The 13041-nt window shown below is 37.0% G+C and overlaps 1 protein-coding gene across 2 annotated transcripts in view; it reads right to left on the minus strand.

The window, feature by feature from the left end:
* Positions 1–504: 504 nt before the first annotated feature.
* The window catches only part of LOC127643588 (RING finger protein 24), a 45958-nt gene continuing 33421 nt past the window's right edge, over positions 505–13041 (minus strand). For both annotated transcript variants that reach the window (XM_052126374.1, XM_052126375.1), the window contains exons 5-6: positions 8438–8517; positions 505–2069 (exon numbers count right to left, since the gene is read on the minus strand). In XM_052126374.1, the coding sequence (XP_051982334.1) occupies positions 1928–2069; positions 8438–8517 (222 nt within the window). In that variant the 3' untranslated portion in view covers positions 505–1927. The remainder of the gene's footprint in view (positions 2070–8437; positions 8518–13041) is intronic.

Below are 13041 nucleotides of genomic sequence, written 5' to 3' on the forward strand. Positions count from 1 at the left end.
AAATAAAAAAATGAAAAAATATCTTTTCATTTTTTTCTTTTTAGGTAATATTAGTGTAGTTTTTCCACACACGCAGCAAATGTAAAAACATATTAAATAACATAAATAAAAAAAAAAAAAAAAAAAAAAAAATATATATATATATATATATATAAACACTGTCACATTAAATAAGCTTAACTTAAAATTCACAATCTGAACCGCCTCTCTAAAAAACACAAAGATATATTGTGGAACTTGGTGGGCAGTTTGCTTGACAAAGAGTACACCATTCAAACCATGACCAGACAGCACTTAGTTTGGATTCATTTAAAACATTACTTGTCAGATAATTCTACTTGGCAACAATATGAAAGGGCTGTTCATTGCCAGTCATCATTTATGACCCACTAATTTTTTATGATCAATCCCTGACCACCATTCTATATCCAAATACACAAACGTTTTTCCTATTGGCCTGCCATAACACGGAGGCCACAGAGACCCAGCATGACCCATGGGGGGGCTCTGAATGAATGCAGTACAATAGAGCAGAGAGTGGGGAAAGAGCCAGAGCTTCCATTATATTATACAGAATAAAGAAAGCTCCAACCTGCTGTAGAGCAGTGCTGTCTGTATGAGTGGTGTCACTGCTCTTAATATCTGAGGATTCTTTGTGTCTATGTGTAAAAATTGCAGGACTGATATACTGAAAGATGCTGGAATGATACTAGACTAGACATTCTACAAACCTAATACTAAGTATTCTGTTGTCCCAATGACTTCAGCTCAGACTGGACTTTGTTTCTGTAGTGTGTATGAGAATTATTAAGCATATCTAATAAAGTGTACCAGTCCACTTGTTTATTTTGTTCAGATTGTGTCTACAAGTCATTGCTAATTTGTTCTCTTGTCTTAACCTGTTTGGTTGCTATCTAATTAAATATCGCCAAAAATTGCAGACAGCACAGCCTAAGACCAAAAGCTCCCAGAAGTGTGTGTGTGTGTGTGTTTGTATGTAACACATCCCTAACTTAAAAGCAGTTCAAACAGAAAAATTACACAGGAAACAGGTCATATACTGCCGGGTCACATCCTGACTATGATGTAATGTAAATGTTCTTACTAAGACAAGCTCTGTATTAAAATTTTTTTTTGGCCACAAGCTACAAGTTCACAATGAACCATATCTACCAATATACCCCTATAGACACTTCCTTTTTTTCCTCAAATGTACACCTTATATGTATACAAATACGATCCGCTGTGTTTTTAGGGATCTGTTTTGTTCATGTGTGAAACTAAGTTTCTTTCCACTGACCGTCAATATACAAACAATCACGCAAACAAACATACACAATGGAGAGCTGCTGTCCCTTTAATATACAGTATTAATGAAACCCTTTGAATAAAATAAAAGCATTGGTTTGCTCTGTGGCTGTGTACATCAACTAAAAAAGATTGAAATCATAAAATACAAAATAAAAATCTCACTACCATCACACGCAACTAGGCTTGAGTTCGCGTAAAGTGCTTGTTAAAACAAACTTTAGCTTTAAAAGTAGCTGTTTTTGTTTATTAATGCGTTATGTTATGTTAATCCTTGTCTTTTTTTGCCTCACACTGGTGTCCCTTAAAAAAGTGCTTTGGTGTGGAAAGGATACTATAAACATGGCTTGGCCATGTATACTCACATCTTCATTATCCCACAGGAAAAAAAATGAAAAAAGCCAAAATCAAATAGAAGAGATTGTGTAATTCAATTATTATTGTAATTTGAAGGAATCCTTTGTAAAGTCACCAAGGCAGAACATGAACACAGGCGGGTCACAGGTCACCATGTATCCGGGCGCAAATCCTGCACTCTGTCCTTGGATATGAGCATGTACCTGTACAAGTGGGAGTGTGAAGGTAGTGGTGGTCGCAGTTTTAGGAGAAACAGGAGGGATTACACCAGGTTTTCCACCCCTGGCAGAGGCTGCTGCATGGGTGGTACAGGCTCGAGCATGCTCTGCTGCTGTGCCAGCTGCAAGACGGGCATGTTGCACAGCGGGCATACCTTCCTTACCTCCAGCCATTTAATAAGGCACCTGAAAGAGAAGAATATGGAACATAAAATGGCTAATTAGACCATAATATTCTCAAAATTTCTCAGATTAGCCAATAGAGGAGCCCTATGGCTGTACACTACAGCTTGTACAGTACAAGAGTCTCTCTGCTATTGTGAAACTGCCTACTATAATGTGACTACCGGCTCACTCCGACTCTAATGGCTCACTAGAACCTGAGCATATAAAAAGAGACAGTAAAGGGGCTTTTTCACTGCAAGGTACAACTCGACTCAGCTCGACTCTGCTCTCTTTTTTGGGGTTTTTCACTGTGGATAGTTCCTGGTACCTGATACTTTTTTAGTACCAGCTCGGTCGAGGTTCCAAGCGAGTCGAGCTGATACTAAATGTGAAGTCAAAATCCTGCAGATCACTGATTGGTCAGGGAGAATCGTCACTACTAGCGTAACTGGATTTCCGAATGCGACATCAACCCGCTAGTTTTAAAGTTAGTAACAGCGATAACAGTATCATTTGTTCACACAACTTTCGAATTGTGAAAAAAAGAAATGGCTGTGCACAAAACCACGCCGTGGTCAATAAACGAGGTGCAGACAGTCCACTCGTTAGCGTTGAGCGAAACAAAAAAGTCTCTCAGGAAGTGTCTCAGCTGTTGGCCGCACACAGCTACCACCAGTGTAGGGAAAAGTCAAAAAAAAAAATTTAAAGTGACTACAGAACCATCAAGGAAAAGTGGAAGTGGTTCGACCAAATGGAGAGTGCCCTGGACTGGCGTAGATCCACGATGGAGGATGGTATGTTTTGTTATGTTAACTCTATACTCTGCTTGAAAGCTTTACTTTATTTAGTTGACCAGCTACTGGAAGCTTGCTTCTAAAACAACCAGGTCAATTTAACTGTTACACTTGTGTAAAATCACCACGCAACAACTGCTTTATGCAGCACAATGAGCTAGTAGCTAACACACATTTTGTATATCTCCCTATTCTGACACACCCAATTCAGGTCTTGGAGTCTGTACTAATGAGCTAATGAGAATCAGGCGTGTTTGATTAAGGAGATATCCAAAATGTATAGTGTTGGGGGGCCTCCAAGAACAGGGTTGGGGACCAATGCTCTAGCTTATAAGTAAATATTATTTATGATTGATTGTTATCTTTACATTGCGTCATTATGTATGAATCCTAAAGGATAAAACCATGTCAAAATTATTTGCTTATTTGAGTAAATTTCACTTAACTTTTTGAAGCTGGCATTCCCAGCATGCACTAGGCTTGAATAATTAATGAACTTGCATAGCTTCACTGTTTGAAAGTTTATTTACACCAATTATTTGTTGATTTTATTGTTACGTTTGTTGCTATCTCTATTAAAGCAATGCGATGTTGTCAAGCATGCAATAAGCCTTCCAATGGAAAGCTTCCATGTGTCATGTGATTAAGTAAGTTTAAAAAACAAAAAAGCATTGAAATGTCAGTATACTTAATTTACATATGTATATTATTTAAAGGTGCAATATGTAAAATTTTTCATGTAATATTCGCCTTTTTTTGCCAACGTGTGAACGGCTTGTAACACAACTTAAAAAACGAGCCCTTCCCGGACTTCCTAGGTTGCCTATTAAAGCCTGTAGACTGATTTTCACGTGAAGAGAGTGGCCACTTTTGCAGGGAAAATCCAAAGGTTGTGATGTTTATGTGCGCTCCCGAGAGCCTTGCCTCAGTGCTTTTCTTCCACTATTCAACAGGGACAACAAACAGTTTGCAGCACTAGGTAATGTTATCTTAGAGATGGAATCCAGCAAACTTCCAGCTCCCAGCACAATACAGACTCAGAGTAAGCCAAAAAAAAAAATGTTTTTTTAAAAATCTACGGAATCCTGTCTGGCTAAGCGGGAATGTGATCGTGGTTGAGTGACAACTAGAGTGAACATCGACAGGGCATTTGGTTCCTGGAGGGACCTTCATTCGGTTTTGGGGATCAAAACAGACACTGAATTGGCGTTCTTCTTATTGGACAGGTAAGCTTACATAACTGCAAAGCATGTGAAATATAGCGCCATAAGGATTGATCTGTGTAATTTTAGCTAAACTACAATAACACATGAGATGAATGCTAGACAATGTTCAAGATAGTGCAAAAAGACCCATTCATTATTGTAACGTAACTTGGTTATACAGAAAAAAATATACATTCTATTATAATATAACAATAGTGCATTGATGTATCAAAATGACAGTTGTGATGAAATCACATCAATACTGAATTGTGTCAACATATTTATAATGTACAGTCTATTTTATAAACAGCTACTGTCATCATCCAACAAACAGCTACTGATAAAGTTGGCTAGCTAGTTAACGCCGACATAGGCTATCGTATAAATGCAGTCAATGTATCATGCAAAGAAAAGTGATTACTTTAAACTACAGTCTTGCATAGTCAGACATATATCTACACTTTGTTTTAGCCCTGTTCCAGGACTGGAGAGTCAAATATAATATACAGTCTCAAAGTTTGTAGTAAAACAATCATAACTGTGTCATTTTAATTATGCTACCTCATCTGTCAGCATGATGCCGGTGGATCACGCTCAGCCTCATTGTTTTGGCCAATGCTCACGTCCATATAGAGTGTGTGCATGAGCATCAGTTAGTTTTAGGCACAAAACAAAATGTTGCATAGTGAGGATGTCTTAATAAAATAATGAAATAAATACGTTTTCCTTTATTAATGAATGTCATACAACATCCAGTAAACATAAAAAAGTTAAATCAATATTCGGTGTGACCACCTTTGCCTTTAAAACAGCACCAATTCTCCTAGGTACACCTGAACACAGTTTTTCTTGGTTGTTGGCAGATAGGATGTTCCAAGTTTCTTGGAGAATTGGTTCTTCTAACTATTTAGGCTGTCTCAATTGCTTCTGTCTCTTTATGTAATCTCAAACTGACAATGTTCAATGGGGGGCTTTTCTTATCTATTTGCAAAAGTAATGTTTGGGAGTCTAACCTTTATATTTCCTATTGACACTCAAGCTGAAGATATAAATAACCATCTTAAGACACATGTTTTTGTGAAACATCTTATGTGCCCAAGACATTTTTGAGCTTCACTAGTTCATTTTAAAAGGTCCTGCGGTTACACGTGAAGTTTTAAAAGTATACATACTGTATAACATGTAGTCTTTCTTCTTACTTTAGAAGAAAAATACCTAGAGTGAAATCTGTCAAATTAAACTAACACAACTTCTGGACATCAGCTGCCTGTTACAACAGTCAATTATACCGTTTAGCGGTCATTATACCAATATAATAGACTGAAGAATGCTGCGATTGTCCAATCAAAATCACGTCCACCACACTAATCCATTTGAGAACCCTAACGTCAACGTTTACCAAAGTATGCACTATGCTGTTATGGAGAGCATTTTCAAAGGTTTCCCTTTTCGGTGGAGGAAGACACTTTTCTAGTGTGGTTGAGGGGTGTAAATGTGTATCAATGCGTTTTCAAATGAAAATGTATTAATGTGGACTTAACCTCAGAATCATGTATTCCAGAAAGCCATTAAAACACTTTAAAAGTGTTGAAATAACACTGCAACTTTCATCCCAACTACCACAACTATGTTAATGGAAGCAACCCTAAATGGATAACAGTCTCATATGATGTGTGTTTTCGCAGGGTTGAGCTGGCAGTGTTAGCAGAGTGAGAGTCTCCTTGCAGGAAGCTCATGTGGAATGTGAGACTGAGTTAGAATCCTGGGTTAGTCTGAGTGAGATATTGCCATGTCTGCACTGATGAATAATTCACTGTAAGCACAGTTCTATTTCAGGCCCTGGCTCGCCCCCATCGGGAACACAAACAGATCTATGATACAGGAGTACCCATTTGATCACTGACAGAGTCTGGAGTTTTCTGAGGTTTAAAATGAGGGTGTTAGGTAATTTGCCCATCTGTGTTTAATAACACTTAATCTGTACTGTATAATCATAATGCATCCAAACTTATAACTTTTATGAATAAACATGCCTGCTAACCAGCTAAAAAAAAAACAATAAACGGTGATCTAAATACATTGCATATACAAACAGAAATGATCAGTACACAGTTTTCACTGCTCTATTTTGTCAATGTTATTAGTCATTTATTAATGGCCTTGATACATTCTGTTTTCCTGAGGATAGACTGAATTCCTTTCCTTCATTATCTTTTTCTCTCTGCCTGTTACAAATTTATAGTATTTTTTATAGTATACTTTCATGTTGAAAAAAGATATTCATTTCAGGATTGGCTGAGAGGGGGATTTTAGGGGGATTCTTAAAAGGGAAATGCATGTGACTCATATTTCATACAGTGTGACATGCAAAATGATACGCCGACTCATCATGTGATTTAGTGACATATTATATTGTTTCATGAAGTAATGTCAATCTGGTAACTACATCTGTCTATTTTTAATCAGTTAGCACATATGTAGCATAACTATTGCCATATGTGAACAATGCTAAAGAGCTTTTATTTCATCACACTTATTAAATGTATGATGCTTATAAAAGTCATTTCAAAACCTTTAACTTATATTGTCTCATAGAATGTAATAAAATCCATTTAACCACTTACTTAACTCTTGCTGATCAACTAACATGCTTAAAACATGTTTGAATATTTAAACAAAAGCTCAAAAAGTTTGATATACAGTAAATGTGTGTGTAACACATAAAGGACGGGCACGGAGGAGGTGGGAACCGGCTGAACAGTAAACATAAAATGTTATGATTTAAATTAACTTAAAACAACATAATACATAAGGACATAGACACACACATTCATTGCGGCAGCGTGCGTCTCTGTCTGCCCCATATCTCACTCTCCCCCTGATTGGCTGATTCAGCGCCAGCCGTGTTCCATCACGGCCCGGCCACGCCCACCTCCTTGTCACAGTGTGGAACTGAAAATCCAATATCTTCTCTAAATCATTGCTATTAGCATTATAAATATACATTTAGACAGTTTCGGCCGTGTCACTTCAAACATTCATTTATTTTTAAGACCTGTCCTGGATGCCCACAGAGGCAAACTGAAATGTTTAGAAGGAACAGAGCACTACCAACCCCTGTGGTAAGTGTCCAAGCATAACTCTGACATTTACTCTGGCATTTACTGAGACATAAAGCCAGTGCTAATGTCTCACATATAGAAGAAGCAGAAGATGGACGAGGCAGACATATTTCCACAAGACTTCACACTCAATTACACATCGCAGTTATCCAGCTCACTTCAAAGCAACACCCACCAGGCAACCTGACATTGAGTGTACTATTTTTTTTTTAAAGATGACGTAATTTCTGCACCACTAGTGGCACCAAACAGAATGGCAGAAATGGTTTCAAACAAGTTCCAAACACTCCCCCCGTCTTCTTTTGTTCAGATAAACAGTCAGTCCATGAAATTACACTATATTGGTTGAGCAAATGTTGTTATGTTTGGTCAAAGTCCCTTTCAAGGCAAGTCAGACCACTGAGTGGCCATCTTGGGAATGCTCCCAGGCACCTATTTTCTATGAATACAAACGGCATAAAAGTACAGTTTCTATCTACTTGAACGGGGACGACCACAATCTCCAAATCTACTGGTCAAAATTACGATCAAACATCATATTACAGCCTTTTTTAGGCTGATACAGCTAATATGTATGCGCGTTCTCAAGTTAACTGACAGGAGATTTCTTTATCTAAAAGGAGAATGGCTATTTTCCCTGTAAGGCAGGGCTCCCCTTTATACATTTGCTATATTGGGTGTTCAAATTTCTCATTTACTTTAACACAAGTGCTCCATCTCAGGCTAAATCGTCTCTGGTCTGGTCCAGTTGGCTGCTCAAACTAATGTTTGGTGTGCTTGATACTAAATGACACTATTGCTGTCAGTCAATTAAATTCTTAAAATTATTAATTGCATAATTAATTGCATTATTAAATCGTGATTAATTGCATAACTTTTCATAGTTAATCGCAATTAATCACAGTTTTGAAAGTGCTGAAATTTGACTAAATACACTTTTTTTTCCAGTTAAAATGCATTTATTTCATTCTTAGGAAAGAAAAGAAAACAACATGTAACAATATAATGCTTTAAAAAAAATTCCAAACAAAGCCTTCCACAGTATAAATGTAGAAATGCACTAAAATAGCACCAATTCAAGTAACATCAAACGCTTCCCAAAGTATAAGTTGGACTTTGACTAACTGAGGAACTAGTCCCCACATTGGTTGCATATTCATTGCAATATTAATCAGCCATAATATAGGAGCTGGTGTGGTTTTACAAATTTTCACTCTTAAGAAGTGTTTTTTTTTTTATTAGGAACCAACAAATGCCAGGGTACTTACTTTCTGTGAAAGGCATGTTTGCAGGGGCAGATTCCCAGCTCATCTTTCTGCTTAAATTCCTCCAAACACACCGCACAAATCTAGGGAGAGAAAACAATACATTCTGATCAACTAACACAGATAAAAATGTGCACATAAATATGGTATTTCATCTCAAGAATTGGCAGTATTTTGTGGACACAGATGTCATTGGAAATACATTCTGATTCCTGCCTAATGTGTCTAGACCCAGTGCTATAAAAGGCAAGTCAAACACTTTGATTAACGACCTGTCTCACATCAGAGAGCAGAATACTGTGAACATTTGGACTTAATTAAACAGTGATGTAATTTGAAGGTAGGCAGAAGTCTGTAATGGCTACTCCAGAGAAGATTGAGAGTTAAAAGACTACTTTCAAAAAGTAGTCATGAAAATTCAGAAGAATGTAATAAAAAGAAGGAAAGTGAACTTGAGAGAGGAAGGAAAGCAAAGGGTCATCAAGAAAATGAACAAACTAAACCATACAAAGACTATTCTGCTGTTACTGTAATAATTGTCCATAGTTAGTGCTGATTTAGACAATGTTTAAAACCAGACTGATCCAGATTTGTGTACACTAGTGAACAAGTAAATTAGAGGCTATTCCAAATTCCAACTGTGATACAGATTTTGTAGAACTTAAAGGGATAGTTCACCCAAAAATGAAAATTCTCTTATCATCCTCAAGCCATCCTAGATTTGTTTGTGTTCGGCAGAAGAAAGGGTTAGGGTTAGATGAATATCTCAGCTCTTTGTGTCCAAACAATGCTTGAACGGTGACCTGAACTTTGAAAGTCCAAAAAGCACATACCTAAAGGCATCATAAAAGTAATCACACAACTCCAGTGGCTAAATTCATGTCTTCAGAAGCGATATGATAGGTGAGTGTGAAACAGATCAGTATTTAAGTCCTTTATTACTATAAATTATCCTCCCTTCCCAGTAGGTGGCGATATGCACAGAGAGTGTGAATAGCTAAAAACAAAAGAAGGATGTGAAAGTGAAGATTTATAGTAAAAAAAGGACTTAATTTTTTTTCTCACTCACACTATTATATCGCTTCTGAAGTCATACAGATTACTTTTATGCTGCCTTTCTATGCATTTTGGACCTTTAAAGTTCTAGCCACCATTCACTTGCATTGTATGGACCCACAGAGGTGAGATATATATTTTTTACATTTTCTTTTGTGTTCTGCAAAGAAAGAATGTCAAACACATCTAGGATGGCTGGAAAGGCGGGGAGAGTTTTTTTGAAGAACTAATCCTTTAATTAAATTTGTATGCTGTTAAAGCAAACCAATTATGACAGCAACAATTAATGTGCTGTCAATGAGATGTAATTACTCCCTTGAAAAATAAAAGAGAAATCAAGTTTGTAGCACCTTTAAGTAACTTAACGTAACATAGCATAATGTAAATTAACATAGTGCAATCCAACACGTCAAAGTAATGTAATGTTAAAAATAAGTTAACCAACAAAACGTTTTATTACTGGGTTGAAAAACTGGGCTTTTGATACTTGAAAGAACCACACTGAACGCTTGTCTTTTCCAACAATGTTTTATTATAAATTAAAATTAACTTTATAATCCAAGTGAAAGTTAAGACTGATACACATAATAATAGCTCACACTACCCAGGAGTCTAAATAACTTCCAGCACTGTGTACTAAGTAAATAATTAACATGCTTGTTGACAGTAAATAAAGGGGAAGGGAATGAACAACTATTGTAATTGTTAGAGAACAAAAGGGGTTTTGGACAAATGTGCCTAGACACTTCGGTGCTTGTCATTATAGTGCCATTAGAGTTCTGTACTGTGTATCATATAACAAGATATAGTTTTGTATACACTCAGAGTGCTTTAGGTGCCACTGACTTTGCACAGGGGGGTTGGCGAATGATGAGCCACAATGGTTCTCTGTATGAAACAAGCGTGTTGTGAGCAAACATCTCGGCATAAGAAAGTTGAATACACACTGTTGGGTTTTGTGAGGAAAGAATGGTATAAACAGGGTACGAGATGGGACAAAATGAGGCAATGTGTATGTTTGTGCATTTATTTATGCACAAAAAATAGTTGCATCCAGCACAAAATAGGCAATGACTTTACTTCACTATTGTTTTTATACTCCAAGCAAGGACAATCCAGTTATCCTCAATTACCATGTTCATTCTCTATATATAAAACAAAGACAACAAATAGACATCACATTTTTCTACCATGTTGTCACCACTGGCCGGACATATAGGCGAGCATACTATACACCAAAACCAGCGTAGTCTGATTAACAAACAAAAGTCTCATATGAGCTGTTTCCTTTAATGAATCAGTTAAAAGACACATGCATGCACAAGTTATCAGTCTGAATCAGTATAACGATTCATTCGCTGAATCTGTTCAGTTGTCACGGAATTAAAAGTGCACTCATTTTTTCCAACCTGGTCTGATTGAATCACATTACCATACCTACATTTTTGGAAAAAGATGTTTATGTGCCTAGTTGTACGAATCAAGGCAGTATTCTGGTAAAATAAACACCAGAGGCACTAAAACAACAATTAATTGTATTCCCTTTCGCACAAATCACAGGTAAAACAGCATATCAGTTATGCTTTTCGCTCTGTTCCTCACACAACCTTATCACATCAAAATACTTAGTATAGTGCATGACTTGCAAGGCGATATTTTTGACTTGTAAGTTCAATGTCAATGCCAATTTATTTATATAGCACAGTTAAAACAATGACAGTTGACAAAAGTGCTGTACAACCAATTGCTGTTCAGAAATAAAGTGCATCTAAGATTGAATAAAGCTAGTGAAAATAAATGAGATTTGAACTTTGATTTAAAATCATGTACTGTTGAGGCAGTTCTTGAGAAAACAGGTAGGTAGTTCCAAAGCTTTGGAACCACTACCGCAAAGGCACTGTCACCTCTGAATCTCATTTTAGACCTGGGGAACTGGGGAAAAGCCTCTGACTAGAGGACTTGAGCAATCTCCCAGGCTGGTGAGCAGATAATAGATCAGAGAGATATGATGGCGCTATTCCATTTAAGGACTTAAAAACAAATAGTAATATTTTGAATTCAATTATGTAACGAATCAGAAACCAGTACAGGGAAATTAAAATGTTCACATTTGCGTACACCTGTCAAAAGCCTCGTTAGGTTTAAGAAATTAAAAGACACCCAAGATTTTAGATCAGATAAACAGGCCAGTAAGTGTTCTAAGCCATACTTATCATTTTTCAAGGTGATAATGTCTAGATTTAAAAGCTTCTAAGTGTGTGATCAAGTTGCAACGTGATGGTGATTTTAATCCAGGAGAGCACGCAAGAGTCGACACATGAGCCCAAGGTGTCATCACATAATGTTGTTGCTTCAGCAGTTGGGTTTTCTCATACTGTATTTGCTGTTAGGTTAGGTTTAAGTTTAGATTTATGTTGAGGAGGTCGGTTTTGTTCATGTAAATCTCGATAAAGCATTTATCTTAAAATCTCTCCTGTTTCTGAGGAAATTGTACTCGCTTTTAGCACCACACAGTGGACGTTTCACTTTGGAATTGCCTTGATACTTCTAATGAACGATGTAATGCCATTTGCAAAAATGCTGCCACATTTATACAAAGAAATGAACAGTAATTTTATGAAAAGTTTACATTTTTGGTTTAGAAATGATTACACTTTCAATGCAGAATGCATAAATTATGACTTAGGATAGAGCACTTGGAGTAACTAAAAACATTTGTTTAAATAAGACTAGAACTGCAGAGGTATCTCAACATGGATCGCCATGAATTTCCATTTTATCAACATCCTGGCCCTCCATCTACACCCTTCTCTGCTGGGCTTTTTGAGTTCAAAGGGACACCTCTGCAGTTCAAACGAGACTCCCCAGGGTGTTTTTTTAACAGACAGAAATAAATCTTTACAAGCACTGCTTAGTCCTTTGTACACTGCCACTCTCATCTACATCACCTCTCACCTAGAGCATTGCAGCATTGTGGCATCTTATGCAAGTACTATAAAATACAAACCATGCAGCTTTATTTTCGTCAGACTGATTCACTGTGACAGAATTACACACAATCAATCTTACTCAGTGATGCTGTGATATTTATGTCAACGCTGTTCTCATTGGCTGCTAACCGGAGATCCATATTAACACTATCTAGGCAACTGACTGATACAGTATGTTAGATTCCTGCACCACAGTGCTAGCACATTCATTATCCATGCACAAGCTGTACAACATATCCATGTGAATATATAATCACCTTACAGGAACGTTACGTTATGTTCTGAGAGGTTGATTATATTCACTCATTTGGCAATGAGGGGTGCAGGGCAGGTCTACTCTTCCCATAGTTTATGTAAGATGGTGCACAGAGCTGACATAGCAGTGTGAAGCCTTCTAATTCTCCTCATGACATCATGAACCAACCAGATCACCTTTCTAACTCATGGCTTCAAGCTGTTGTCTGACATTCCTTAAAGGGATAGCTCACCCAGAAAATGAAAGTTTGGTCATAATTTACATTACTCACCCTAATGTTTTAAACCCCTGTGATGTTTTTGCAT

Source organism: Xyrauchen texanus, chromosome 5 (assembly GCF_025860055.1).
Source record: "Xyrauchen texanus isolate HMW12.3.18 chromosome 5, RBS_HiC_50CHRs, whole genome shotgun sequence".
Taxonomy (NCBI): Eukaryota; Metazoa; Chordata; class Actinopteri; order Cypriniformes; family Catostomidae; genus Xyrauchen; species Xyrauchen texanus.